Source organism: Halichoeres trimaculatus, unplaced genomic scaffold, assembly GCF_033239565.1.
Source record: "Halichoeres trimaculatus isolate MK-OKI-2021-1 unplaced genomic scaffold, fHalTri1.1 fHalTri1_scaffold_6, whole genome shotgun sequence".
Taxonomy (NCBI): domain Eukaryota; kingdom Metazoa; phylum Chordata; class Actinopteri; order Labriformes; family Labridae; genus Halichoeres; species Halichoeres trimaculatus.
In genome coordinates, this window is record NW_027437184.1 from 38,720,707 (window position 1) to 38,746,310 (window position 25,604).

The window sequence follows — 25,604 nt, forward strand, 5'->3', positions numbered from 1 at the left end:
CACTTTTTTCTCCCTGTTTGAATCTAAGTGTCTGTAAACACAGAAGAAGAAGACGTGTCAGCCCACTAGTGTCAACAAATCCACAGTGTGCGAGTCGTGACTTGTGTTTTCAACAACATGAAGACGTAAACTTGTAAACACTAACTCATCTGTTGTCAAGAAGACGTGCCACTGTGCTGCTTAACAACCCTGGGGCATTGTGGGTAGGGTTACAGTACATGACATCTTTATTGACTGGTAAACAGAGCTCTGTGTGTCTATGACAGAAAAACCTGAGCTGAAAACAATCAAACCCAGTGATTAAAGGTGATAATCTGTGTGATGTTTACACGCCACAGAAACACCCTCTAACTGATACACACTGATGTTCCTATAATCTGTATTAAGCTGATGAATCTCCCCTTCAGCATCCACTTTCTGTGGCAGACTGTTGACTCGTTTCACTTCAAATATAGAAAATATGAAATATGATGCTGGAGGTGTTGTTCTCTGTCTTGTTAAGATGTGCTGTTGAATTTAAGAGCTGAAGGAGGAGTTTGAGAGAAGTTATTTTCCTTTTTTTCCTATTTGAGCTTTTTTTTTTTTTTTTTTTTTTTTACAATCCTGAAGTTTCTATAACCACAACAAAAGCTGTTTCTTCATACAGTTGAGCATGTGAGCCACTGATACTGAAGGAGCATGGGAAGTTCACCTATCTGTAGCTAACTGATTTCAGCTGCTGTCTCCACAAATCTCCTTCTCTCTGATTGGCCGGCTGTCTGGGAGCCTGTCAGGGTCAAAGCTATGGGCAGACCTTGGTGTTTGAGGCCCACCCCTCCATGACATCACAGTCAGATGAGGCATGGTGGGCTGTGGTGAGCCCTGTCAGGAAAATGGCCTTCTGAATATATTTAAAGTTTAAGAATTTCTCTGTTATTAGGCCTAATCCACAAAGATCCCAAATAGCAAGCGTTCAAAAGTTGCGCTAAAATGGGCTAAAAATGTGTATGTGATATTAGTGGGCGTGTTGCAGGTGATTTACAAAGACTGCATGCGCAATTGATAACAAGAGCAAACCGCCCTCTTTAAATGAGGATTTAGCGTGTGCTACCTGCTGCCACCATGGAGGCTTTGGGAGAGCAGAGTGACTGTAAAGGAAAAATGAAGTTTGAGGCCATGGAGCTGGAGGTCTTGGTGGAGGAGGCGAGTAAACACACTGCTGATTTGGGAGGACAGATGTGAAAAGATGAATGCTGAGAGCTAAACCAGAAGATCTGCTCGTGAAATAAAATGAAGATGGTCTGTTACCAGGTAGTGTTTCTGACAGTCCACACATGTTAACACACGCAGGAGATTCTCTTGATCCCTCGTCTGTCATTGCACCTCTGCCTCCTTCTCACCATAACAACTGCATCTTTGACACATGACACAAAGCATGGCAGCTTCAAGGAGTCGCATGCTGAACAGTCAGAGAGACATTTCTACTTTGGAATGACCATGTTATCGTGCAAACAGAATAATGAACCGAACAGGAGAGGTCAAGTGTGTCCATGAATGCTCCTAGTTTGTCACTGTTTTTGACTCAAGGCAGGCTATGGCGCCAGCTACTTTTCAGAGGAAGGTATTTCCATTTGATTTAAAAGCCATAAATTAAGTGAAGTAGTTTTTTCACTTCACTAAGCTCCGTGGAAGGCTTTGGTGGGCTGGGTTTCACCCCTGGGCCGCCTGTTAAAGTTCATTGATCCAGGAGATCCTCATGTGATGACATCATCATTTCAGCAAGTCTTGTGAAGATCTTGTAACAGTTTTAGTTCTAAGCGTTTTGATCAGTTCGCAGACAGATTCAGGGATTTCTACAGCAAATGAATATGCAGTGGTTTAAAAATCTGCACGTTTAGTCTGAACATCCAGTTTTGTTATTTCATATCCATGTTTACCCATGTTCATCTCTTCCGTTGCCAGGCGCTGCCCAAGTAGCTGCCTGTTGCAGCAGCTCTCTCGTCTTTGTCCGTTTCTTGTAATTTTTTTCTGGTGTGAGCTGGGAGGTGACGACGTGGACCTGTCCTTCCATCCATCGTTGTTGGGAATGTGGGATCTATCTCCGGTGGGATGGACGAGCTAGCCGTGCTAGCCCAGTGGCATCGTGCTGTTCACGGACGTGGCTGACGGAGCTGACATCGGACGCCAGCCCCACATTGGAGGAGCTTCACCTGCTGTGAGCAGACAGGATCCAGGAGACAGAGACTGAACAGACTGCTGGGGAGGCTCAGTCCTGGATGTCGTGGCAGGATGTCGTCATCTATTTTCTTGTGGACCTTTTTGCACTTTCTATACTCTTTCTTACTTTTGTTTTCTTAAATGCTGCGGTGACTTCTGAATTTCCCCTTTGGGATAAATAAAGTATTTTCTATTTCTATGTTTAAAATGGGAAAGCCGAATACCTCTTCTTTAACTAATCCAATTAACACACTGAAAAAAGAACCAAACAGAGTAAAAACACAAAAAACACTAAATGCTTTGATACTTTTTGTTTAAGATACTGTTAAAAGGATGAAAACTACCACATGAAGCTCCATAAAATCACCCAACACTACTGATACACCCTTTAACCAAGCTCTGCAGACTCAGTGCAGCATATGTAACATTATGAATAGGCTAACATAATCATTTCACCACAATCAGCTCCAGTTAAAAGCCCAAATGAACTAAAAAATGCTCCATGTTTGCTCCTCAGCATGAACAGATCACAATGCTCAGATGTTTTAAGTTAAATGTAGTTCCTGTGTGCAATCACAGAGCTCACAGAGCTTTAAACCTGATCTGTCATTGTTGCTGTGCAGATTTGGAGGAAATAATGTCAAAGTTAAGAGCCACAAAGGCAATCAGGGTCTGCACGAGGAGACGTCTCTCCTAGATGGTGTACCAGTGTGCACAGTTGGACCTCCAAACTCAAAGTGTGTTAAAAACACCACCCTTTGGCGCTTCCCCTGACCTTTACACAGGAAGTTGGGATTAAGGTAGATGGGGTGTGAAAAAGCATGCATTTTTATGAACGTGAACATAGCTGCATGTGTCAGTGTGCCGAGTGTGCAAAGTGTGTGTGTGTGTGTGTGTGTGTGTGTGTGTGTGTGTGTGTGTGTGTGTGTGTGTGCGCGCTGGGGGTACTGCATGGTCATGCAATGTGTGTTTTCCAGTTTCCCCCTACCTCCTGCCACCATCCTGAGTCCCCCCCCGTGTGGGCTGCCAGAAGCGGCAGGTTCTATCTGCAGTGCGGCGGAGTGGAGATTGCCGACTGGGGGATCATTACAGGGGCCATAAAAGAACGATTTACAGGACGGCCAGAGAGTGGAGTCAGCACGGTCCCCACCCTCCAGCACTGCACCGTGCTGGGTCACCAACCAAAAGCCCAAAACGCAGAATCAGAGGCCAGCAGGGAGACGTGATGACTTAAACATGAAGGTGAGGGACTCGGCAGAGCAGAGGCAGCTGCTTTATAGTCCGTACAGGATGGAGGAGGGAGTAAGATGCAGCTCCAGTTTGTTGTTGGATCAGAAAGTAATACACTTTAAAAGTAGCACATGCCCTGCCTTCAGCATCCTCTAGCTACATCAAACAACTTAATGTCAAATTTACCAGATTGTTCATGTGAGGCTGGACTTCAGGGATCATCTCCTTTGTAAATACTTAGACATTCAAAAACTAGTCTGACGATTCAACCACACAGCATTTTACATCTACAGAGGAGAGCTCCAAGTCCAGGGTGGGAAGATTTGCTCTACCTGCTCATAGACTATATACAAAGTGGACAGTGTGGCTCTGCCATTTACCATTTTACGGTTTTAAAGTCAAAATTCCTCCGTCACAGGCGCAGCCGTTGGCAGCAGTTGTGCAGCCAGAGACTGCACAGGAAGGACTGTGAGGGATTCTAGAAGAATCTGAGTGGAGTGGGGTGACAAAAATAATGACTATTTTTTTCTTTTAAGAGTCTTATCACTTCCTGACTCTACCTCCCCACATATTTTACAATCCATGAAAAAAATACACAAGAACGGCAGCTGTCAATCATCGTTAAACATGATGTAAAGCCTCGTTTTTAACCTCATATAACTAATGAAAATGAAACTTTTCAGAAAAAAAGAAGACCTGAATACAAGACAGCCAAATGGTAGCTTCAAATCACCACAGCAATCAGATGTGTGAAATATTTCTACAAGGAGTATTAGGTTTGAACACTCATCTGGAATGGCCGGGGGGGTCTGACCTATTTGAGCCGAGCCAGATGATGTACCTGCTCTATGTGTGGCTTAACTTGTGGATGCTAACTCTGCTAACACTACCTTGGCTTCTATTAATCATTCATGAACAACATTTTTCTCCATATAATCTCTGTTTTCTTTTCCCTGGTCTTCTTCCAAAGCCTATTTCTCTAAATTCAGCAGCTGGCTAAGTTAAGGCAGCGCACCCTCTGTTAGTTGACGGTACTGCACGCAGTGAATCACACCAAGCCATCCCTTCTTGTTGATATCAGACAACATTATCTTTAAGGCAGCAATGAACTCATGAGTCCACGGCACAGTGAAAGGACCTCACACTGGACGTGAGCTGCAGATATGTGACCTCACTGCTGAGCACATCTAAACTTCATTACTCAGTTTAATTTATTTATTCTTTTCATTTTTTACATTTCAACAACAAAAGCATGAATGGGTGAATACATGCGTGTATGAATGGTGAATGCATGCATGTTTTTAAAGAATGAATAAATGAACATGTGCATAACAGAATGGATGAGTGCATGAATGAATGTGGAAATGAATGAATTAAAATTTAGGATGAAAAAAAAATGGAATGTATTCATGAGTACAGGGATGAGTAAATGTTTGAACACCAGGGTAAATGATCCCATGAACAAACAAATTAATAGATAAAGGAACACATGGAAAAATGAAGATTGATGAAACTTGATGAATACATGACAGATTGAATGTATTAATGAATACAGAAAACAAATAATGTTCAAGTAAATGATTTGATAAATGAATGGTGAATGGATGTTGGACTGTATGAATGAACCAATGAATAAATAAAAGGTAATAAAATATGCATAATTTAAAAAAAAGAATAATTAACACATGTATTCATGGATAAATTAATGCATAAAAGAATGCATGAATGAGTTCACTCTGACAATAGCTTTAATGTTTTCATTGGCCCCCCTTATTCTTGTAAATGTATAGTTCATCCATTCACGGCCACAGGTCACAGAGTGACTTTCTGATTATTTTCAGTATCTGACCAGGACTGCTGGTCAAACTCTAGCCAATCAGAAGTCCTGTTTTCCCTCCAAACGTTGAACAGTCACAGACACGTGCATGAAAAGCAGCTCCAATCAAAGCAGCATGGCTGTCTTCAGAGCGGGACGTGTTTGTCTGCTCTCACAGTCATCTGTCAGGCCACCAAGGGGAGCGAGGGGGGGCTGAAGGTATGTGTTTACGTGAATATTTGAACGAAAAGAGAGTGAACCCCCCACCACAAACACACACACACACACACACACACACACACACACACACACACACACACACACACACACACACACACACACACACACACACACACAGCGTGCCCCTGCTGTTCAGCAGCCTAATCAGGCCTGCTGTACCCTGTATGTTAGAAGCCAGTCTGTGCTGGAGTCTTGCTGCGTTTGCTCCCGACAAGGCCCCCGTTTCCCCAGGCTACGTGTCTGAAGCACACCCTGTGTAAGGGTGTCTGTATGTAGGGTTGGGGTACAAATACACACTCTCACACACACACCCACACACACTCACACACAAAGTACCCCAGGCACTATCTGAATAAATCCTGTCTACTTTTCTCTACTTTTCAAACTCCCCTTTTCATTCTCGTGTCTGGTCCTGAACTTCACTGGGGGTTTTGTTTCTCTGAGGCCTCCCAACCAAAAAGCCCCATCCACTCTTTGGTTTTACAACTTCTCTCCCAACAAAAACCACATCCAGCTCCCTGCTTGGAATTCAGATAGGGAGCCAGAACAACCCGCACTTTTCCTCCAACAGAGGGATCAGAAACCTGCTCCTTACAGGGGAGAGTGACGCAACGAGGGAGAACATTTCAAACCTCAGAGCTTCACATTTAGTGACCACTTTAAAGAGCAGGTTTAATCTATGCAGTGTTTCTGGTAATGTTACAAAAACAGAACCAAACCTCAGCAAACATCCAGCTCTCAGCTCGGTCTGTGACCCAGAGCTCTAAAATGGGATCCTGTATGTTCTCCTTATGATCCATGTGTGGAAGCTGGTAGAGCTTTTTTCAATCATGCAATATGTCCTCACCTCGATGAAAATCCTTCAGATTGGAAAACCCAGGCAGTATGTGTTCTTTGTTTGTTTTTTGGACACTGAATGTGTCATTTTTCAGACATGCATGTGAAGCATGCAATAAGAGTAAATCCTGTCTATCAAACTGGAAACCACACCCAAAAGATGAATGGACAGATGTTTTAGACAGCTGTTGCTGGAAATAGATATCACCATGAAAATGACGTTTTTCTCCTAACAACACCAAGGTTTGCCTGTATCCCCTGCCACACACTCCTGACACTGACGCAGACCCTTTAAGACCTCCACTCACGGCTCGGTCTGAGAGGTTCAGGCTTTAATAAATTAATAAATACATTTAAGGCTTCTAGGAGTTAAATATCAAATCAATGATGAAATCATGGTTTAAAGGAGGAAGTATACAATAAAGATTTAAAAGCTGGAGTTTGTCTGAATTCTGTGCGCTCTAACTAAACCATGAATATTCAGAGCTTGATGTGGTTGCCAACTTTGCAACTTTGTTGCCATATTTGGCAACTTTTCAGAGCCCTATAATGCCTTTTTCTTTTTACAAAAAAGTGACTGGCAGAAAATCTAGAGATTTTTCTGGAGTTTGGAGACTGACATGAAAGCACGTATTGATCTCCACTCTCAATGAGCAGCACAGACACTGACAGGCAGACAGTCCTCCCTGCTTCACAGCAGTCTCTCCAGGCTGCAGCAAGAGCAGGCCACGGCAGGCAAATAAATCGTGCTTATGTTTGTCTCTTTTGGGTCAAATTTCCCGGTCCCAAGCCCAGATAAAGGAGGAGGGGTTTTATTTTGCGATTTGAGAAAAAGCAAGTTTTATTTTTTTCATGTAAAAAAAAGAAAAAAAGAACTTTTTGCAGTGGAAAAATACCAAAGCTTAAAAATAAAAGTCAAGATTTGTAGTCTAATGTGTAATGTTGTTTTCTTCTTGTTTAAAAATGATATCATGAAACTGGTATCCAAAGGATTATTGTTTAGTGTTACGGCTGTGTGTTTCCTGTGTGTTCCCTGTCTCTTTCTCCTTGTTTCCAGGTGAGGCTGCTGATGATCAACCAGGCTCACCTGGACTCAGCTTTCAAAAGCTCACTGCTGCTAACAGCTGGGTCGGCTGCCTTGCTGCTTCTCCTTGGGGATTTCTGTTTAGCGTTGTTTAATTATTTTTGGGTGTTTTATTAACGAATCCCACTCATAGCGGTTTAAGGTGTGTTTTAATATCTTACTTGGGTCTTTCGGCGATTGTTAATGGCCCCATAGGGCCACATTTTGGTCAGGTGTAACATTAGGAACTACAAGGTATGAGTAATGGTACAGGTGTTGGAAAGTTTTGACTGATGCTCAGCCCTGTATTTTAGCAGATGCTTTTTCCAAAGGGATGTACAACACTAGCAAGAATTTAGACAGTCCTAAAGATTCACTAAGAGCTGGGTCTGAGACCTTCTGACTCTGTCTCCCCCTGAGGACAAAGAGGAGAAGGCTCAGATCAAAGCTCTAAGTGTTCCCTGGACAGATGAGTTTTCAGACATCTCTGAAAGTAGAAAGGGACTCTGTGGATCGTATAGAGTTAGGTAATTCATTCACCATTTGGGAACAACAGAGGAGAAGAGTCTGGCTAGAGATTTGGAGCCACGCTGGGCTGGGAGCACCAGGCGTCTTTCACAGGCAGAGCGTAGAGGACCAGAAGGAGTGTAGACCTGGATGAGGGACCCCAGGTAGGAAGGAGCTGTTCTCTTCAATGTTTTGTAAGTCAGAAGAAGAGCTTTGAATTTGAAGCTGCTACTGGAAGCCGGTGAAGAGAGATGAACAGCAGGGTGAAATGTGCTGTTGTGGGCTGGTTACAGACCAGACGTGCTGCTGCATTCTGGGTCATCAGCACCAGGTCATGAGTACCTTGTTGGCCCAGAGTTCCTCCATCATATATGAACGCTGTCACATGCTTTCTGTGTATCTCAGCAAAGCAGGTTTCTTGTACCTTTTTTCTTTCTTTGTTCATTTTTGTTTCACTGAGAAGTTTGTACACTTACATTCAAAAATCTCATTATCATTTGGTCTGTGGTTAACCTGAATGTTTTCATAAAGAGAGCGATCAGATGAGCAGCCAGCACAGAAATAATACAGACTGAGTCTGGTTTATTTTTTTTTATGTCAGTGTGACACATGACACAGCATGAGCTGATAATTCTTAAAAATATGCTGAACTTTCGATCTGAAAAAAAAGAAAGAAAAAAAACTGTGTAATTGTAAACTGTAATTGTATGCATGTTTCTGCAACCACGGACTTCATGGTTTCACTTCACAAGATGATGGAGTTTATTCCCATGGATTTGCTAATATATGATCTTTCCTTATCTCCTCCACCATGCATGTCTGCCCTGAAGCTGCAAGCTAGTTTCTTACATGCCTGTTTGTAAAACGTATACACACTCAGAAAGCATGCAAACACATCTACAAGGAACCAATTCAGTGTTGCGCCCTTTCATAAACTGGTCAGTGAAGGATGAAAAAAAGGAAATCACACGTGAATTCATCAGTAGGAAATTATTCTCTTCACGAGTTGAAAATAAGTTAAGGTACATTTCAGAGAGAATGTCTCCAGAGGCTATTCTCCGACAGCAGAGAGGTGAAATCATTTCCCTGAGAACAGATAACAGAAATAAGTAAGTTCCAGGAGAAAAGAGCAAAGAAACGGAAAACAACTTCCTTTCTCATCCAAAGTCAAGCAGCGAGGAAACTCATAAAAGCCAGTATCTGAAAGAAACAGCCAATAAAAGTACTTGAGCTTTGACACAGTTTCCTGCATGGAGCAGCGGCTGAGTGCAGACACATGCTGACCCGCTAAATGGAGGAGGCCCGGCCTGCTTTAAGCCCGTCAGACATGCGAGCCGGCGCTCTGCTGGATGAGCCGCACGCTGCTGGAGGAAGCATTGATGCATTGTGTCAGTGAGGATAAACAGACTCTACGCCGCGTTACACAGGCAGACAAATACTGGCCGGCACAAACGAGGATAACGCCGTGTGTGACGTGTGAAATTAAACACACTCCCTCCTGATGTGTACAACACGACACATTTCCAAATCTGCTGCTCCTTCATGGCATCAACAGCCAGTGCAGACAGAAGCACAAACACACACCGGGCTAAATAATGAATCCGTGTTTCTCTCCCAGATTGGCGACTGTCAGCATGACGGCATGTCAACCTTCCCACAAAGACACACACAAACCCTTAAATCCAGTCTCAATGCAAAACACCCGCACTGACCAGCAGGAGAGAGGCTTTCAGCAAAGACCCACCATGGAGGGAGTAAATGATAATATGCAGCATACAGAGTGCTGCATCTTTAAAAAACAACCAGGCTCTGCCAAAGCACAGGGTAAACCCAGACTCACTCCTCTGTCTTTACTGTTTGATGCTGGAAATGAGATACACACCATACTCCCTCTGAAAACAAGCAGACATCAGGATGTTATGGACATAAATCTGAAGGGCAGACTGTCTTTTATATCCCGTCTATGTACAGTTGACCTGACCACTGAGTGTTTGCATGCTTTGTTTATATATTCAGCTTGTTTCCTTTGTTGCTTTAATAACTTTATCCAAATTACAATGGCTTTTCATACATACTTAGAGCTTTTTAAAAAAAGTGACACAATAATTACTTTCCCTTGTAAATAACAACTTTTATAACGTATTTACTTTTGTGTTGTTGTTGTTTTGTTTTTGATGGGAAAAGTAACAAATAAATGAACGACGTTTTTAAAGTAATATGCCCACACTGTTTATGACACCTCAGAGGGGCAGGGCCTCACACACCAAGGTCTGCCCATAGTACTGTCCCAATCAGAGTAAAGGAGGTTTGTGGAGCTGTGACCTTAAAGAGACAGCAGCTAAAACAAAGCATTTAATAACTCAAAACTTAAAGAGGGGGTATTCTGCTTTCCTTTATTTTGAACGTGGGTATAAAGTGACGGCGATGGGTGTTAAGACTAAACTTGTGCACATTTTTAAACCTCTTCATGTTCATATGTTGTCGAAATCCCTGAATCTGCCTGTAAACTCACTAAAATGCTATTTTTGGATGCAAAGCATAAGATTTTCATAAAACTTGATGAAATAATGAGTGGCAGGCTAAAACACCAAGGTCTCACAAAAGCTACAGGCCGTCAGAGGACTGGCCAATCAGAGGGAAGGGGGTTGATGGAGCAGGAAGCCTTAAAGAGACAGGGCCTGAAACGATGTGTTTCAGACAGAGGCTGAAATAAGGGTTTTCTAAAACACCAAGGGCAGAAATACAGGATCTTTTTTTTTTTAACTGTAAATCATGTAAGCTACTGGGGGCACCAGAGGAAAAAAATCAAGCCTGAAAAAAATCACAACACCCCTCATTAAAAGTTGGTTTAAAGTGAATCTTAAAGCTTTGATCACTACTTTATTGTTTTGTTTTGTTTTGTTTTGTTTTGTTTTGTTTTGTTTTGTTTTGTTTTGTTTTGTTTTGTTTTGTTTTGTTTTGTTTTGTTTTGTTTTGTTTTGTTTTGGGTTTTTTTTGTCTGATTTGTCGCTAGTTTAAAAGGTGATTGAAGTTCATCTCTGAGCTGCTATTTAAATTGAAACCCAGACATATCCATGTGAGCGAAAAGAGCCCTTAAAACCCACTCTTTAAGTCTGACCTGAACACAGTGTGTTCTGTAAACACAGCTTCCCAGCCAGTTCCCATAGATCACGAGGACATGTGTTAAAAAAGACGAACCCTGTTCTGTTTTTCTTCTAATTAAAAATCTGTTTCCATGTCTGAGCAAATCCAGCTCCCCTCGTCTGCAAACACTACATCCAAAACCTGAGAAACAAAAGCCCCCCAGCTTTTTAATAAGATGCAGAAAATCCAGAAGGATCTTTATAGTAAATGCCACAACTCATTAGTCTAATTACCCTATCACACATTTACTCTCTGCTAATAACAGAGAGTGCAGAGAAACAGAGAGGGAGAGGGGGGAAACCACACATCTCCTTGTAAAGTTAGCATTCCAGCAATTAGTGAAAGGCACATTAAAGCCCACACAGACTTCCTGAGCAGAAATAATTAAAGAAGAGTGGCGGAGCTGTTGATTCTTGCCTCTGTTTTAAGTCTACAGCCCCCGTATGGGCTGCGTGTAAAAGCAGGAACACCCTCAGATCAGAATGTGTTTAAAAAGAGAGAGCACTATTTGTGTCATTTTGCATAATTTGACTCACCGTGGGAGACGTGACTCCTGAAGTCAGATTTAATTGTGTTTTTAACAAGGTAACAATGTGCGTTCAGCAATTAACTGCATGCATATGCAGAATGAGAAATAAACCCAAAGCTGAATGTGCCGAGCCTCCTCTGAATACAGAGCAGCACAGATTTCTCTGAAGAGCTACAAATAATCCCGCTTTAACGGCTCCTGCTGCTGATTTCTTGCTCCTGTTTCTCCCCGAGCTCCCCGACTCTCACTCTGCTGATTGTGACATTTTAATTGGCCGTCATACACATTTACATACACACTCGGCTTCCTCTACAGTCTCCATGGTACCATTTAACAGGTAAGTAACTCCTGTTAACATCTTCCTTCTGTTCTCATCATGTGTGTGAAACACTCTTTAAGTGAGGCACTAATGATTCCTGATTGACAAATTTTAACTTCCAGCACAGCTAGGAGACAAACAACACCAGCTTTGTTCATGTTTGTTCATGTTTTGACACTGAATTCACACAACATGAGAAGTTTCCCATCACAGGCAGACCTCTGCTGTCTCTTGAACCCTGACGTTATGTCCACTGGTCCCATCCTTTAAGTTGTCCTCCTATAGTTTGCTCTCCAGTGGTTTTCCTCCAGGGACTTCACTTCCCTCTGTTCTGTTGTGTTTTGACTGTGTTTTGCCTCTCACACCAGCTGTGTGTTCAGTCCAACAAGCTGCATGACTGACAGACAGCTGGGGTTACAGAGCGAGGAGTTCCTGCTCTTCCCTCTCCATTGATCAGTCTCTCTTCATTCATGTTGGGCTGTAAAACCTCAAACCTGTTGACTCCTGGTCCGACTCAAATCATTATGTCCCTTTGTCCTTGTGGTCAAGATAAATACGGACTGATTTTGACACAGTTTGTTTTATTTTGAAAGTCACTGAGTGTCATTAGGAAGTTCCTGGTCACGACTTCCTGTCCCGCTCAAGCTTCCCTACACTGAATGTATGAGTCACAGCTCCACGTCCGGCAAAAACAGGATGGCTCAGAACTACCTGCCACATGATGGACCAACCACGCAGACAGACTGCTCAGAACAGATCCAGTGTGAGTTGACAGATTGACTTGAATGGAAATCTATCTGATCCAGTGCTGTGACGGAGCACAGACAGACTGGAGACACATCTGGTCTATTTTAGCCATTAGTCTGCAGAGCATGCGCGTGCATACAGTACCTTGTTTTTATAAATGTACTGATACCCTTTTTCTAAAGAGGAACTGCCTCCAAATAAAGTTTAGTAGTGGATACCATTCAGTGTGTTAGTCTGCTAGCTTAGCACACAGGCTGTATTTTCAGTTCCGTTGGTTGAATTAGTTGCTGAGTGAGTTTAAAGGATTTTAAGTGTGTCTTTATAAAGTTTAAAGAGAGGAAACTGTTTTCTGTTTTTATTTTTAAGCTTGTACTGTCTTATCTCAGCCTCTGTCTGGAACACTTCTGTTATAGCACCTGTCTCTTTAAGCTGTCCCGCTCCACAAACCCCCTGTACAATGATTGGCTGGCCATTTGGTGGACTTGGTGTTTGAGGCCCGCCTCTCCAAGAATTTATGGGAATAAACTTGGAATTTAAAATAAGGAACTAAAATATAGTCAGGGTAAGCATATTGTAGCATAATTTCATCCATCTATCTATCTATCTATCTATCTATCTATCTATCTATCTATCTATCTATCTATCTATCTATCTATCTATCTATTTATCTATATCTATCTATCTATCTATCTATCTATCTATCTATCTATCTATCTATCTATCTATCTATCTATCTATCTATCTATCTATCTATCTATCTATCTATCCATCCATCCATCCATCCATCCATCCATCCATCCATCCATCCATCCATCCATCCATCCATCAAGGGAAAGCACAGCCCAGCTGACAGCATTTAACTGCAACATTACGCTAACGTCTGTAAACACTGAGAGACAAAAAGTATTTTTCAGATGAATTTCTCCTGCTCTCCACGTGGCTGGCATGACAGTGTGCCATGTGTCTGCTCATTTTAAAGGACAGGATATTAATAACCAAAGGCTAATTAACACCAGATATCTGAACCTATCTAAATGTCTAGTTAAACTGGAGAGATGTGATTTTAAATTACACTTTTAACACTGATGGTGGCTGACAGCCAATACCAATGGTTAGGTTCTGCTTGGAAACATGTTTTCATAATGTTGTGCACCCATCCATTGTCTTAACCACCGTGCACATCTCAGGGTCATAGGAGCATAGCCGTCAGGGAAACTATGATATTTCATCCCTCTATACCTGAGTGGGTCACTTCACAGAAGGTACTGGAGTATTTTCCTTTCAGTCAAATCCAAAACCTGACAGGTATCCACTCAGGGTGGGGGTGGGGTGGAGTCTATCCCAGCTGTCACCAGGGGAAAGTAAGGGAACAACCTGAACAGGCCTCAAGCTTACCTGAAGAGACAAACAGCCACTCACACCTATAAGAGCTTCATAGAGTCCAATCAGGAAACAGACATGTTGAGGGACTTTAGGAGGAAACTGGAGACAACCCACACATGCATGGAGGGAACATGCAAACTGTAGAACAGGGACCTGACCCACAGCAGATTTGAACCAGCAACCTTCTGGCTGTGAGGCTCTGGGTCAGAGCACAGATGACCATAAACAACTGGAGAGGCCAGATTGTGTATGTTTGTGTTTCTGTGTGCACGCTCCACTTTTGTCATCATAGAAACTCTGTCTGAGCTATACATGGACACACACACTTTATGGAAGCAGAACAGTTCAGTAGCTAAGATCTTAACTCTGTTTCTCTGTCACTCAGCTGATGAGCCGAGAGCTGAGACCACGGGAGGAGCAGAAACTGACGCCATGTCATGTTTAACGGCTTGTGTAAGACTCCTTAGCTCTTCAGTGGTAAAATGTGGAGAGCAGATACCTTCATGGAGAGCTGGCTGGGTGGAAAAGGGGGTACATGTAGAGGCGGAAGTGGAGCTGGAACAGCCCCCTCCCCTTGCCTCCCCTCCCCTCCCCTCCCCCAGCAGCACCAGCACCCGGAGCTGCTCCAAACATGGCTGCTCACATCAAAGGAGCCGTGTTTCTCAGAGGAGTGTCTGAGGACTTAACTGCAGCTCGCCTCACAGGGGCTCGCAGCTCCTCAGACAGCGGCAGCACAGACCCGCTGGGGGAGCCCGCGGAGCAGGGACAGATGCCCGACTCGTTCTGCGGTGTAAATGTTACAGAGCGGGCCGCGCCAGACGGTGCAGGGCAGCTCCAGTCTCACATCACACTACAGATTTATAGTAAGCTGCCGGTCTGCGGCCTGCACCAGGAGATCAGCCAGCTCGATTAAAAATGTCTGTGTTTTGAATAATTTAGCTCATAAATAGATAATACAAGCTCATTATAGCGCTGCATCAATATTCTAGAGATAAGCTGAGAGGGGAGCGAGGTGCACACTTTTTAGACTAGTTCAAGTTTTTTATTTCCAGCTCAGATTTTTCTCTCGTTTCCTACAACTAACAAGCTGATGCCTTCGAGGGCGTCTGTGAGGAGAGTTAAATAATGAAATGTTGAACATGCCTGTAAACACCGTTAAAGAAGGGTGAGAGAAAAAAGAAGAAGAAGGCAAACAGCTGATACACAGCTTCATTTAAACCTTTATGATGCCTTTTCTAGCAGCTCACAACACAAAGTCTCTTCTTTTTCTCCTTTGGTTTGGCTCATCTCTTGAAACAGAAAATACATTCTCAAAACTCTAAGATCATTTGGATAAACAGTCTTACAGTCCAGCACAACGCCATAGCCCACCTGCAAAAGGTCATACCTCTTCCAAAATTGTTCACTCATGCTTCAAAGGTAAATTCCTTTTCCACACAAAAATAAAGTGCCCCCCAAAATGCAAAGATCCTTCTCAGTTGCTTTGGCCCATTTCTTGAAACAGACCAGGGTTCTGTTTCTCACAGCAGGTTTAATGAAAACTCAGAGTCTGTTAACTCTGAAATTAGGGAAACTCTGGGTTAATCAGAAAGGGAGTTAATCAAACCTGAGGAAGAGGGTAAACTCCAGCCTGTTTCACAAAGAGGTGTAACTAAAACTCTGTGTCTGTAACTCTGGCAACGGAGTCTCTGGATCTAACCTGGTTTTTCTCTACCAACTTTGAGTTTTTCTCTGTCTCCGCCCTCTTCCAGAGCCACACGCCAATTTATTTCCTCATTCATTCAATCAGCAGCCAGTTTTGGTGTAGATTTGTTTAGACGTCTGTCATTAAAAAATCAGAGTCAGTAGTTCATCAGGCAGAGAAGGTGCCACCGACCTTTTTCACTGACGTGGCATGTTCTTTTGTCAACAACCCCCTGGATGAAAGTGCAATATTACTGCGCAGAGAATTAAATATCTATCAGGTGTTGATCATCAGACAGTGTGTCAGTGTGTAGATGTACTCGCATTTCTAGACTATTCTCTTTTTGAGAGGTACAGTTTCACAGCTCAGCCAATCATTTACATACACAACTTCATCCGTCCTCAAATTTAAAACATTTACTGCTCACAGTCATGTGCTCACGTCCCAGCAGATGTTATGTGTCGCACTGCATTTCTTTGCAAACAGAAGTTTTTTTCTATAATATCAGAGATTCTGGGTCATTAAGTCAGGCCGCTGTACGCAGAGCGAGCAGAACGTGAGCCTCACCATGAAACAGCTTTTACCTGCCTTCGAGGTTTTCTTTTCTTTTTCTAAGTCTGTGTTAGTTTACATGAGTTTAGTTATTTAACAGAACATGATGTTGCTGAAAAGCCATTTGTGTGTGTGAAAACAGCATTATTTTTGGGACAACACTTAATATTTACTCTACAGCCCCCAAGGTCTGACATCACACATTGCACTCATACTCCCAAGGAAAGTTTAACCTTTATTATTAGTAATAAGAGTAAAAAGAAAATGTATAAAGCCCAAAATAAAAAAAAAAATCTCTCTGTGATATAAACAGGTAAACACATAAACAAGGGAAATCATATGTGACCTGCAGTGCTGCTGATGAAGCTGGAGTTTAATAACTAACACTTCTTCACTGGTTGCTGTCCTCACCCTCCCTCTCCTGGACACCGTCCACATGCTGTCTGTCTGTCTGTCTGTCTGTCTGTCTGTCTGTCTGTCTGTCTGTCCACAGATCCTCACTCACATCACAGCCTGTTTTCACAGTCATGTACAGAACATTTCATCTGGATGTCTGGGATGTTTCCCCTGACCTTCAATTTATCAATTTATCAAATGGTCCAAGAGATTCATGTATGGTATACATGTTGTCATGTTGTTGACTAATTTTGACTGTTCAACAGACAATTGTGCATGAGGTGTCTCATACAATGAAATGATGCCGACATGTTTTGGAGAGTCTGACCATTAATAGACTGAAAATCAACAATCATTTTAGATCAACGAGATGTATGTACTTGAAAACTGTGCTAAATCTAGACTAACTGTACTTTAGTTGCAAAAATGAACAAAGGCATCAGCAATTTGATGAAATTAATGAGAAATTCAATTATGATGTTATTCTGTTTCAATAAATGAGCCAGACCAATGGAGAAAAAGTGTCATAAGGATTTACATGATTCTCTGATGTGTAATCACTAATAAAAGTCATTATGAAGTGTTGAAATTTGTTTTTAACCTGGATGTGTGGTATTCTGTGTTCCCTGTCTGAGTGTGGCAGAAGCAGATTAATTCCAAAATAAGATCTAAACCACTTGAAGAGTGAAGCTTACCTTTGAAAATGGCTGTTGGCGTGAAAGAGAAATAAATTACGATTTAAAAGTCTGGAATCTCAAACAAAACATCTGTGTTGGCCTGTTAAAATAATGTCTTTTGTAACATGTTGGTGTTAACAATCCAAGAACATGACAGAGGAAACACTCCTCATTGTCTCAGCCTATGATCAGAACCATGGGGTGAAGAAGTCTCCCAGTTTACACTTTACAGAGGAGCAGAAACAACCTGACTGCTGCCAGGGTATCAGATGCATATTTTAAAGCCAATTTACCAAACTCAAAGAGGAGTGAATTCAGGGAGCTTCTGCTCTGCTTTGATGAGTGAAGCATTAACTGAAGGTGCTCTTTGCTTTACAAACCACGCAACGTGGAGAATTGAAGAAGGCAAACCTTCAAGTACAATTTTCAAAAGCTTTTATGTCACGGTGAGTTGATGCAAATACATTAAAAACAACACTTGTGTTTGTAGCACATCCTTGGCAAGTAGCACATCAAGTCAATTTAGTGCAATTTCTTAAAGCTGGTGTGTTTGCTACAGAGAAAATGCTCTCATTATTCTGAAGGACGAGCACGCACAGAGGGATTCAAGGGCAGAGCGATTCACATTAACTATGAACAGATAAAGAAGTAAACTGCTTTTGTCACAAATAGCTGATTTAGAAGTTTTCCACCAAAAGAAAAAGGTAAAACCTGAGCTCCCTGTGAGAGGATGAACCTACCTGTAAACGGCCCTCTTGTCAGACTCCAGCTGGGCCTGGGGGTCGAGGGTCACACTGACAGAGGTATTTCCTGCTGCAGAGGCTGCTGGGATGTGGACCTGGGGGGTCTTGGTGGATTGCTGAGTAGTGCCCGTCATCTGGTGAGACAAAAACAATGACAGGATTCATTCATGCTCCTTGTTAGCTCCTGTGTTTTGGGGATTCTAAGTGTTTCTGAGGCTGCTTAAGACTCTATGCTACCATTAGCTACATGCTAACACCACCACCATGCTAACAAGCCTAGTGAATAGAATGTGGTTATTTAACAGGGCTGTGCACTTAAAACCAGGCCTTCAGTGCTCTGTCTGAATTAGTCCACCTCGTGATAACTACTTTGTCACCATAGAAACCATCGTATGCAGAAATGCAGTATAAAGGGCCATTGCATCAGAGATAGATAGCTCATGTTGGCTGAATAAATGCCTTTACTGAAGAAACAAAGCCAGGGTGCACAAGTCTCCTTCGACTGCAGCTTCAGCTGTGACACATAAAAAATCATTAATAATCGCTGACGGCTAAAACACACCAGTGTCTCTGGCCTGGCTCCCCTGTCAGCTGTCCACTCACACCGGCTGCATGTTCAGCCTGACAAGCAGCGTGACTGACAGACAGCTGGAGTCACACACCCGGGAGTTCCTGCTCTTCCCTCCATTGATCAGTCTCTCTTCATTCCTTCTTCTGGTTTGTTTTATTTTGAAAGTCACAGTCAGGTACGCCTGCACTACCAAAAAACACCCAGTGACTTTCAGAATCAGATGGTCTTTATCTGGACTACAACAACAAATGGACATAATGCAGGATCTTATGACATGTTGAAGGAGTGGGCCTCAGACACCAAGGTCAGACCAAAGCTTCACATCCTACAGGCCTCCAGAGGACTGGCCAGTCAGAGGGAAGAGGGTCTGTGGAGCAGGGAGCCTTAAAGAGACAGCAGCTTAAACCAAGTGTTTCAGAAAGAGGCTGAAATCAGGGTTTTCTAAAACATCAGGGGAAGAAAAATACAGACTTTTTTGGAGCTGTAAATTATGTAAAGACCCTACAGGGAAACCAGGGATGGTCTACTCTATCAGCTTTTTATTTATCACTATTTGATAATTCAAAGGTTGGAGGACACCAGCTCGAGAGCCACCCACAGAAGAGCTACACCTGAAGCTGAAAATGGCTGTAGAGGCAGAGGAGAGGACAGAGATTCAGCTCTGTCTTTCCTTCAGACCGCTCTGATGCCTACAGACCAGACTCCAGGTCACATTGGAAGCAGACTGGACCCAAATTAAAGCTCTCATCATTGGTTGACTTCTCCTGCCTGGTGTCATGAACACGCAGCAGCTTGTGATCTCTGAGTAATCTTTTAATCACTCTTCCAAAGCCCAACCACGGCGTGACGCTGACAGACTCTAAATGAGGGTGTAGCTGGAGTGAATCATTGTTGACAGGTCAGCGGCCTCGTAATGAAGCAGTTTAGCAGAATGAATGATGGGATAGGCTCAGTAATTGAACAAGGCACGCTCAGGTACAAACTCCTGCTCCATGTTTATAATTAAAGTGTTTTCTGCTGCTGAATATTCAGCCACGCTGCAGACGTGTTGGTCCAACACGCAGACGATCTCCACGGGATCTCTTTGATGTTATTTGTGATGTAGGCTGATGTGATGAGGAAGGTCTGTTGTCTTCTTCATCCTCTAGCCCACTTTCCTCTCTCATTCCTTCTCTCTCAGGAAATGAGTGGAACAACTGCACCCCCACTCTCTTTCTCCCCTCCTCCAGTCAGGGTGGGATGGGAGGAAGCTTCAAGTCTTAATCCCAGCACCAAATGGGAAATAAATTAGCTTCTTCACACTTAACTAGCTCTCATTTGCATTTGCCGAGTGCGCAGACTGCAGCTCGGGAGCTCTCCCTCGGCACTAATCCTCCGGGCGAAAGTAGACGGAGGTGGTGTGGACCAGGAGGAGGAGGCGGTCGGATGAACCTGCTCCCTCCATCACACGGTGTGGTCTGTAGCGTGTGACAAATTCTGTGTCCAGCTGCAGTGGGGCTTCATTTTTCACTCTGACCTGGCTGCTGGGGGCTGGTGTTAGAGGCCTGTGGGCCGCTCAGTGGGGAGTGGGTCTTCACTTTCTGAAGGTATGGTAGTTTGATTCCAGCTCCTGCTGTCCACATGCCAAAAGGTTCCTGGGCAGGATACTCCAAAATCACTTCATAGTACAGGCAGTGGTGTGTGAATGTGGACGGTCAGGACTGATGGGAACTTTTACGACACTATAAGAGAGTGAATGTGTCGTCCAGATAAGAGCTACAGTCCATTTAGCTTTAACCTGCAGCACATGTTAAGCTGGGCACGCACTGAGCCATATTTTAAATCCTTTGATTCAGCTCCATCTCAAACTCGATCACTGAGTTCAAAAGTTCCCAGCCCACGAATCATGTTCTCACACTGAGCAACCCGATGTTCTGATGCCACTTCACTGCTCACACTATCAGGGCCTGATTTAGGAACAGGTGAGGTCCATGATGAGCGCGCCAACATTTTTTTTGATGTTTTTTAATTTTTTATTTATATACTTTTTTTTAAGGCTACAAGTCACACAAGATTTTCAAATATCTTGAAATGATGTGAATTCATCATTTTCCAAATAAAAATGTATATTTTTTCAAAAATACAAATCAACTTTTTACATCAAAGGCTAGCTGAATCCTCCTGTGACCAGAGGCATCCCATCGTCAAAGGATATTCTCCTGGTTCACCTCCACTTTCTGATGCACATGCATGGTCGCCAGGCCTGTCAGTGTCGTTGGACATGGTAGATCTGAGCCATGTCCTAAGTCTTCGCATGGCTGAGAATGACCTCTCACAGGCACAAGTCGTCACTGGCAAAACAAAGCACGCATCATGTGACTCGAGGCCCTTGAGTAGTCGCATCATCATGATGCTTGCTCGGCCAGCTGATGAGCCAGGCGCTCAAGAAAAAAAAAAATCACTCTCCAATAAGAGTAAATAAACTGGCTTTGATCAGATGATTTGACAGGTCGAACTAGTGCCGAATTATCTAAAAAAAGTATATTGTGGTCACCGAGGTGTAGATGGGCGGGGATGTGGTCTACATAGTGCTTATAATAAAAACACTCTAGTTTTTGAATTGGGTTTGGCCCACTGCCAAGTGCGTCACAGGGCACATTTGCGGATATGTGCATCGGCTGATCAAACAGCTGTTCACCACAACACGCACACAGGCACAAACAGAACACAAAGCCCATGGATGTTTACCACAATTTACAATTTACAAGCGGTTTAAACGTTTTTCTGAGTTTGTGTTTTATTCGGTTGGACATATTTGGCGAAAAAAAAAAAAAAAAAAAAAAAACTCAGAAAAAAAATTGGTGAGGTCTGGACCACCCTGACCTCACACCTGGCTACGGCCATGCACACTCTATGTCCATGCCTCGGACTCTGTATTTCTTCTATGGTGTGTGAGAGCTGTACTCATGGATCCAGAACGAAGAAAAGATGTAGGATAGGAAGAAGAGGAACCTGGAAGTGGGAGACGCACCCTGAAGAAGCTCAACTAAAACAAACGAGCTGCTTTGGCAATTTGTGCCATCCTGTGTGGAGGAACACAAAAAAAAAAAAAAAGGAAGAGACGTGTAAGGGCAAGGAATCGGCCTCTCAAACGCGAGAACTGGAGGTGAGCTGCAACAGCTGAGTCGCACTTTAGGCCGATACGACCTACACTTTTGACACTCCTGCTGTTTTTCGTCTCTTCAGAGATTGCCCATGCTCTGGGCAAGAGGTTGTGACAAGTGGACTTGTGGCGCTGCTTCTGCTGTTTGATACCTTAATGAGGAGCAACCAGGTTTTTTAACATGTTTGATTTTCTTGCAGTCAGCGGCTGAAAGCACTTGGTGAGGTGTTAATCTCTTCTTGTTACCACAGGTATACTACACAAGGCATGGCATGACACACACCTGAACTGAAATTCAATCTGTATTTTGCATGTTTCCATGAAGCTTACGGATAACCGCCAAATGGAGCAGTACCACAGCAAATCATAGGGGCAGTGTTGCTGTTACTAGCTGATAAGTAGCTCAGTGAGACACAAAGAAGAAATAACAATGGTGGGATGTGCTTAACAGCTTTACCAGCCACCACCTCCTACAACTCTGCCTCTGCTTTTGTCTTTTATGTTTTAGGTACATTAGAAAAGTCCTCCACAGTCGCCATGCTTTTTTTTTTTTTTTGAGTTAGTTGTGGTAAAGTTTTGACTCTGGGCTGCCCTCCCTGGTGGATGTACTGGTCAACAGCAATGACAATGTAAAGGATGTAAGGAAGTATATGAGCAGTGATAGTAACATTGTTTGTAAGGACGGATACATTTTGGTGCGTAAAGGGAGGGGAAACGGCCCTTTAGATGAATCATGACACTTGTTAAACATTACAGTTTCAGGGCATCGACATCACAAGGCGTCATGGGGGTCAGTAAGTAAGAAGGAGAATTTCTGAACATATAGTATGAAAAAGTGTTCAACCTGCAGCTAACAGCACAGCAAACAAGGTGGCGTTAATGAGGGATGATCTGGGGTTTTGACTCTTTGGTTTCTGAGTGTTTTTGCTTTTAAAATTAAAATTAAAACTGGAAGCAGTTTGAATGTTTTGATGTCAAAATTTGGAACCCTTTCCTCATCCCTAACTTGATTAGTATCTGTTTTTTTCCTTTGTGCATTGACTGATGACAGCAGAAATGAGCCATATTTGGACTGTTTTCTTTCTTAAAATGTGATTTTTCTATGGTTTTTGCAAAACAGTTGTATACAGGCTGCAGCTCATAAACTCTGAAGGGTTGAAATGTTGCAGAAACAGAGGTGTGTAAATGATGTGAACAGGTGCCAGAGATCATGAAGACAAACATTTCTTGAAATATGACATATGTAAAATATGAGATGTGAGAGAGGTAGCTCCTGCTTTAGTCCGTCGTTTTGAAACCCTCCACATTAAATAAAAAGAGCTCAGACAGCACAGACAGCAGGCTAACGTATCTGTCATGGTGGAAAAGAGACTGATCCAGTTTTTGAAGGTAGCCCAGTGAGGCCTCTGACCTGTTGGCTCTCCTGGTACGATGGTGGAGGAACACTCTGGGTGGCCATCATTGTCACTGCAGGTGCTGAGGATGCATGTTGCATCATGGGACAGCTTCACATCCAGACTGGTGAAGAAAGACAGACAGAGAGAAAGCCACATGAAGGCGGTGCAGGCAGAGATGATGGAGTCTATTACAGCAGCAGCCACCAGGTGCTGCTATGATTAAATAATAGAAGCATGCTGCAGCTCGCTCTGCTGTTAACGCTCCTTTTTCTGGAGTTACTCATTTCTTCATTCTCTGCTCTATCTCCACTCTCCCTGTGTGTGCGTAGCCGACAGAGGATGTAATAATACAGAGTTATCAGCGATGCAGATAGGAAACCTCCCCACAGAAACACTTTACATAGCAGCAGGTTCAAAACAACACCCAAAACAACCCGACGACTTGTTTACCAATTACAGGCCGCCATGCTTGTTTACTAATCACAGTAAAGACGGCTTTAAAGCCTGGAGTCGGAGTCACCTTGGTCGTCTCTGTGTGTTTGCTGCTGCTGCTGCTGCTGTTGTGCTGTTTTCGAGCCAATCAAGAGGGCTAATTAGGGCTCTTGTTGGTGGGCTAATTGCTATTGGCCGAGACCCCACAGGGCTGAGGGGCCGTACCCTGCGGAATGCTGCTGGAGCTGCGGCCCCCACCCCCACACAAAGGAGCTAATTGGTTCAGAGTTACACACACATATACACACAGACTCACACATATTAACACGCACAGGCACACACACATTTACCCCCCACTGTCAGCCTAACGTCCTATAGGAGAGCACTGCGGGGCTCCATCCTGGAGGGACGCGTAACCTATGTGTACACACTGTGTGGAAACGTCCTAAATTAACTATCTGACCTGAGGGGGAGCATGTTTGGAGAAAAGTCACTGTGAGCTCTTTCACACCTGGGTTAAATGTTCAGTCCAATAGAAACTATGACCTCAGCTTCTCACCATTTCACTGGGCTACACTGTAAAAAAAACCTGCAATGTTTATGCCTTATTTTAGTGATGTTGTCTTATTTAAACATAAACCAATTTAACCTGGCAAGTCAAGAAAAGATCTCTTAATTCAAAGAAAAACATGATGCCTGATTGGCATCTTCACTGTAAAAAAATCCATTGTAAGATAACACTAAAATATTAGTCGCAGGGTTGACAATATTTTACTGTTTTGTCTGTTTTTTATTTTTACAGTGCTGTCTTTCAACATAACAGGATTTCATCTTTAAAATTTACAGCAAATTCTTACAGTGAACAGCAGGGATCTCAAACTGGTGGCATGGAAGGCCAAGAGGCTGCAGGTTTTCTTTCCAACCAAAATATCCACCAGCTGATTTCACTGATTACCTCACCTTCAAGTTGAGAGCAGGGACTAATCAGTGAAATCAGCTGGTGGAGTTTTTGGTTGTAAAGAAAACCTGCAGCCTCTTGGCCCTCCATGCCACCAGTTTGACATCCCTGTTGTAGAGTAAGAAAAAAAACACCACTGGGGTTAGAAAAAAGTATTTGAAGTCGAGATTTTAGAACCATCAAGGTATTGATTAAAGTAGTACTTTTTTTTCACCCTATTGACAGATTTTTCCACTATTTTTAAAAAATACATGTGTAATTTTTGTTTTGAAATAAGACATTTTTATAAACCTGTCAGCTGGATGTGCTTCATATTAAGTAAAATTTAAAAAGCTATACTGAAATTGGGACATAAACACTGAGATTTCAGTTTTTTGCAGTGTATTTGCATTGTTGTGTTATTTCTTTGTTTTTTTGTTTTTGTTTTTCTGCCATTTTCTTTGCAATTCAGGCCTCATTTTTATCTTAAAAACTTCAAGTAAGACATATTTCTGAAACAAATTTTGACTCAAAAAAAAAAAAAAAAAAAAAAACACAGTAAACACTTATTGGTTCCAGTTCTGCAGCGTGGGGCTCTTTAACTCATCCCAGTGTTGTTCACAAACCATTTCAGTCTGCTCAACTTACTTCCCTGTAGTTCTGTTATTTCCAACCCCCCTAAAACTGGCAAAGTCAGAGACAAAACAAGCAGCTGAGGCCCTCCTAAAATTCAGCAGCATCTGAATCCGTCGCTGCTGCCAACATTCTGATGCTAAGTGCTGGTTTAGTTTCATCGACGGCTTCTAATTTGAGGTTTTAGCAGCAAATCTGCATGTTCTGACATGTCACACTGTGCGTGTGTGTGCTCAGTATGCATGAGCGTGTGTGAGTGTGTGAGTGTGTGTGTGTGTGAGTGAGTGTGTGTGTGTGTGCAGAGCAGCGTTCTGATTGTGTCGGTGTGCCTTGTGTACGTCTCGGCGAGTCATTTTGTGTACTGATTGCGTCTTTGGGTTTCTGTTCTCATTCCAACTGGTATCAGCTGAGAGGCATCTCCTCTGTTAT

The 25,604-nt window shown here is 42.9% G+C and overlaps 1 protein-coding gene across 2 annotated transcripts in view; it reads right to left on the minus strand.

The window, feature by feature from the left end:
- LOC141791611 (homeobox protein PKNOX2-like) overlaps positions 1 to 25,604 on the minus strand; it is a 142,966-nt gene that overhangs the window by 29,100 nt on the left and 88,262 nt on the right. The window contains exons 3-4 of one of the 2 annotated variants that reach the window (XM_074672185.1): positions 23,188 to 23,294; positions 18,061 to 18,197 (exon numbers count right to left, since the gene is read on the minus strand). In XM_074672185.1, the coding sequence (XP_074528286.1) occupies positions 18,061 to 18,197; positions 23,188 to 23,274 (224 nt within the window). In that variant the 5' untranslated portion in view covers positions 23,275 to 23,294. The remainder of the gene's footprint in view (positions 1 to 18,060; positions 18,198 to 23,187; positions 23,295 to 25,604) is intronic. The other variant, XM_074672186.1, reaches the window with a different exon arrangement.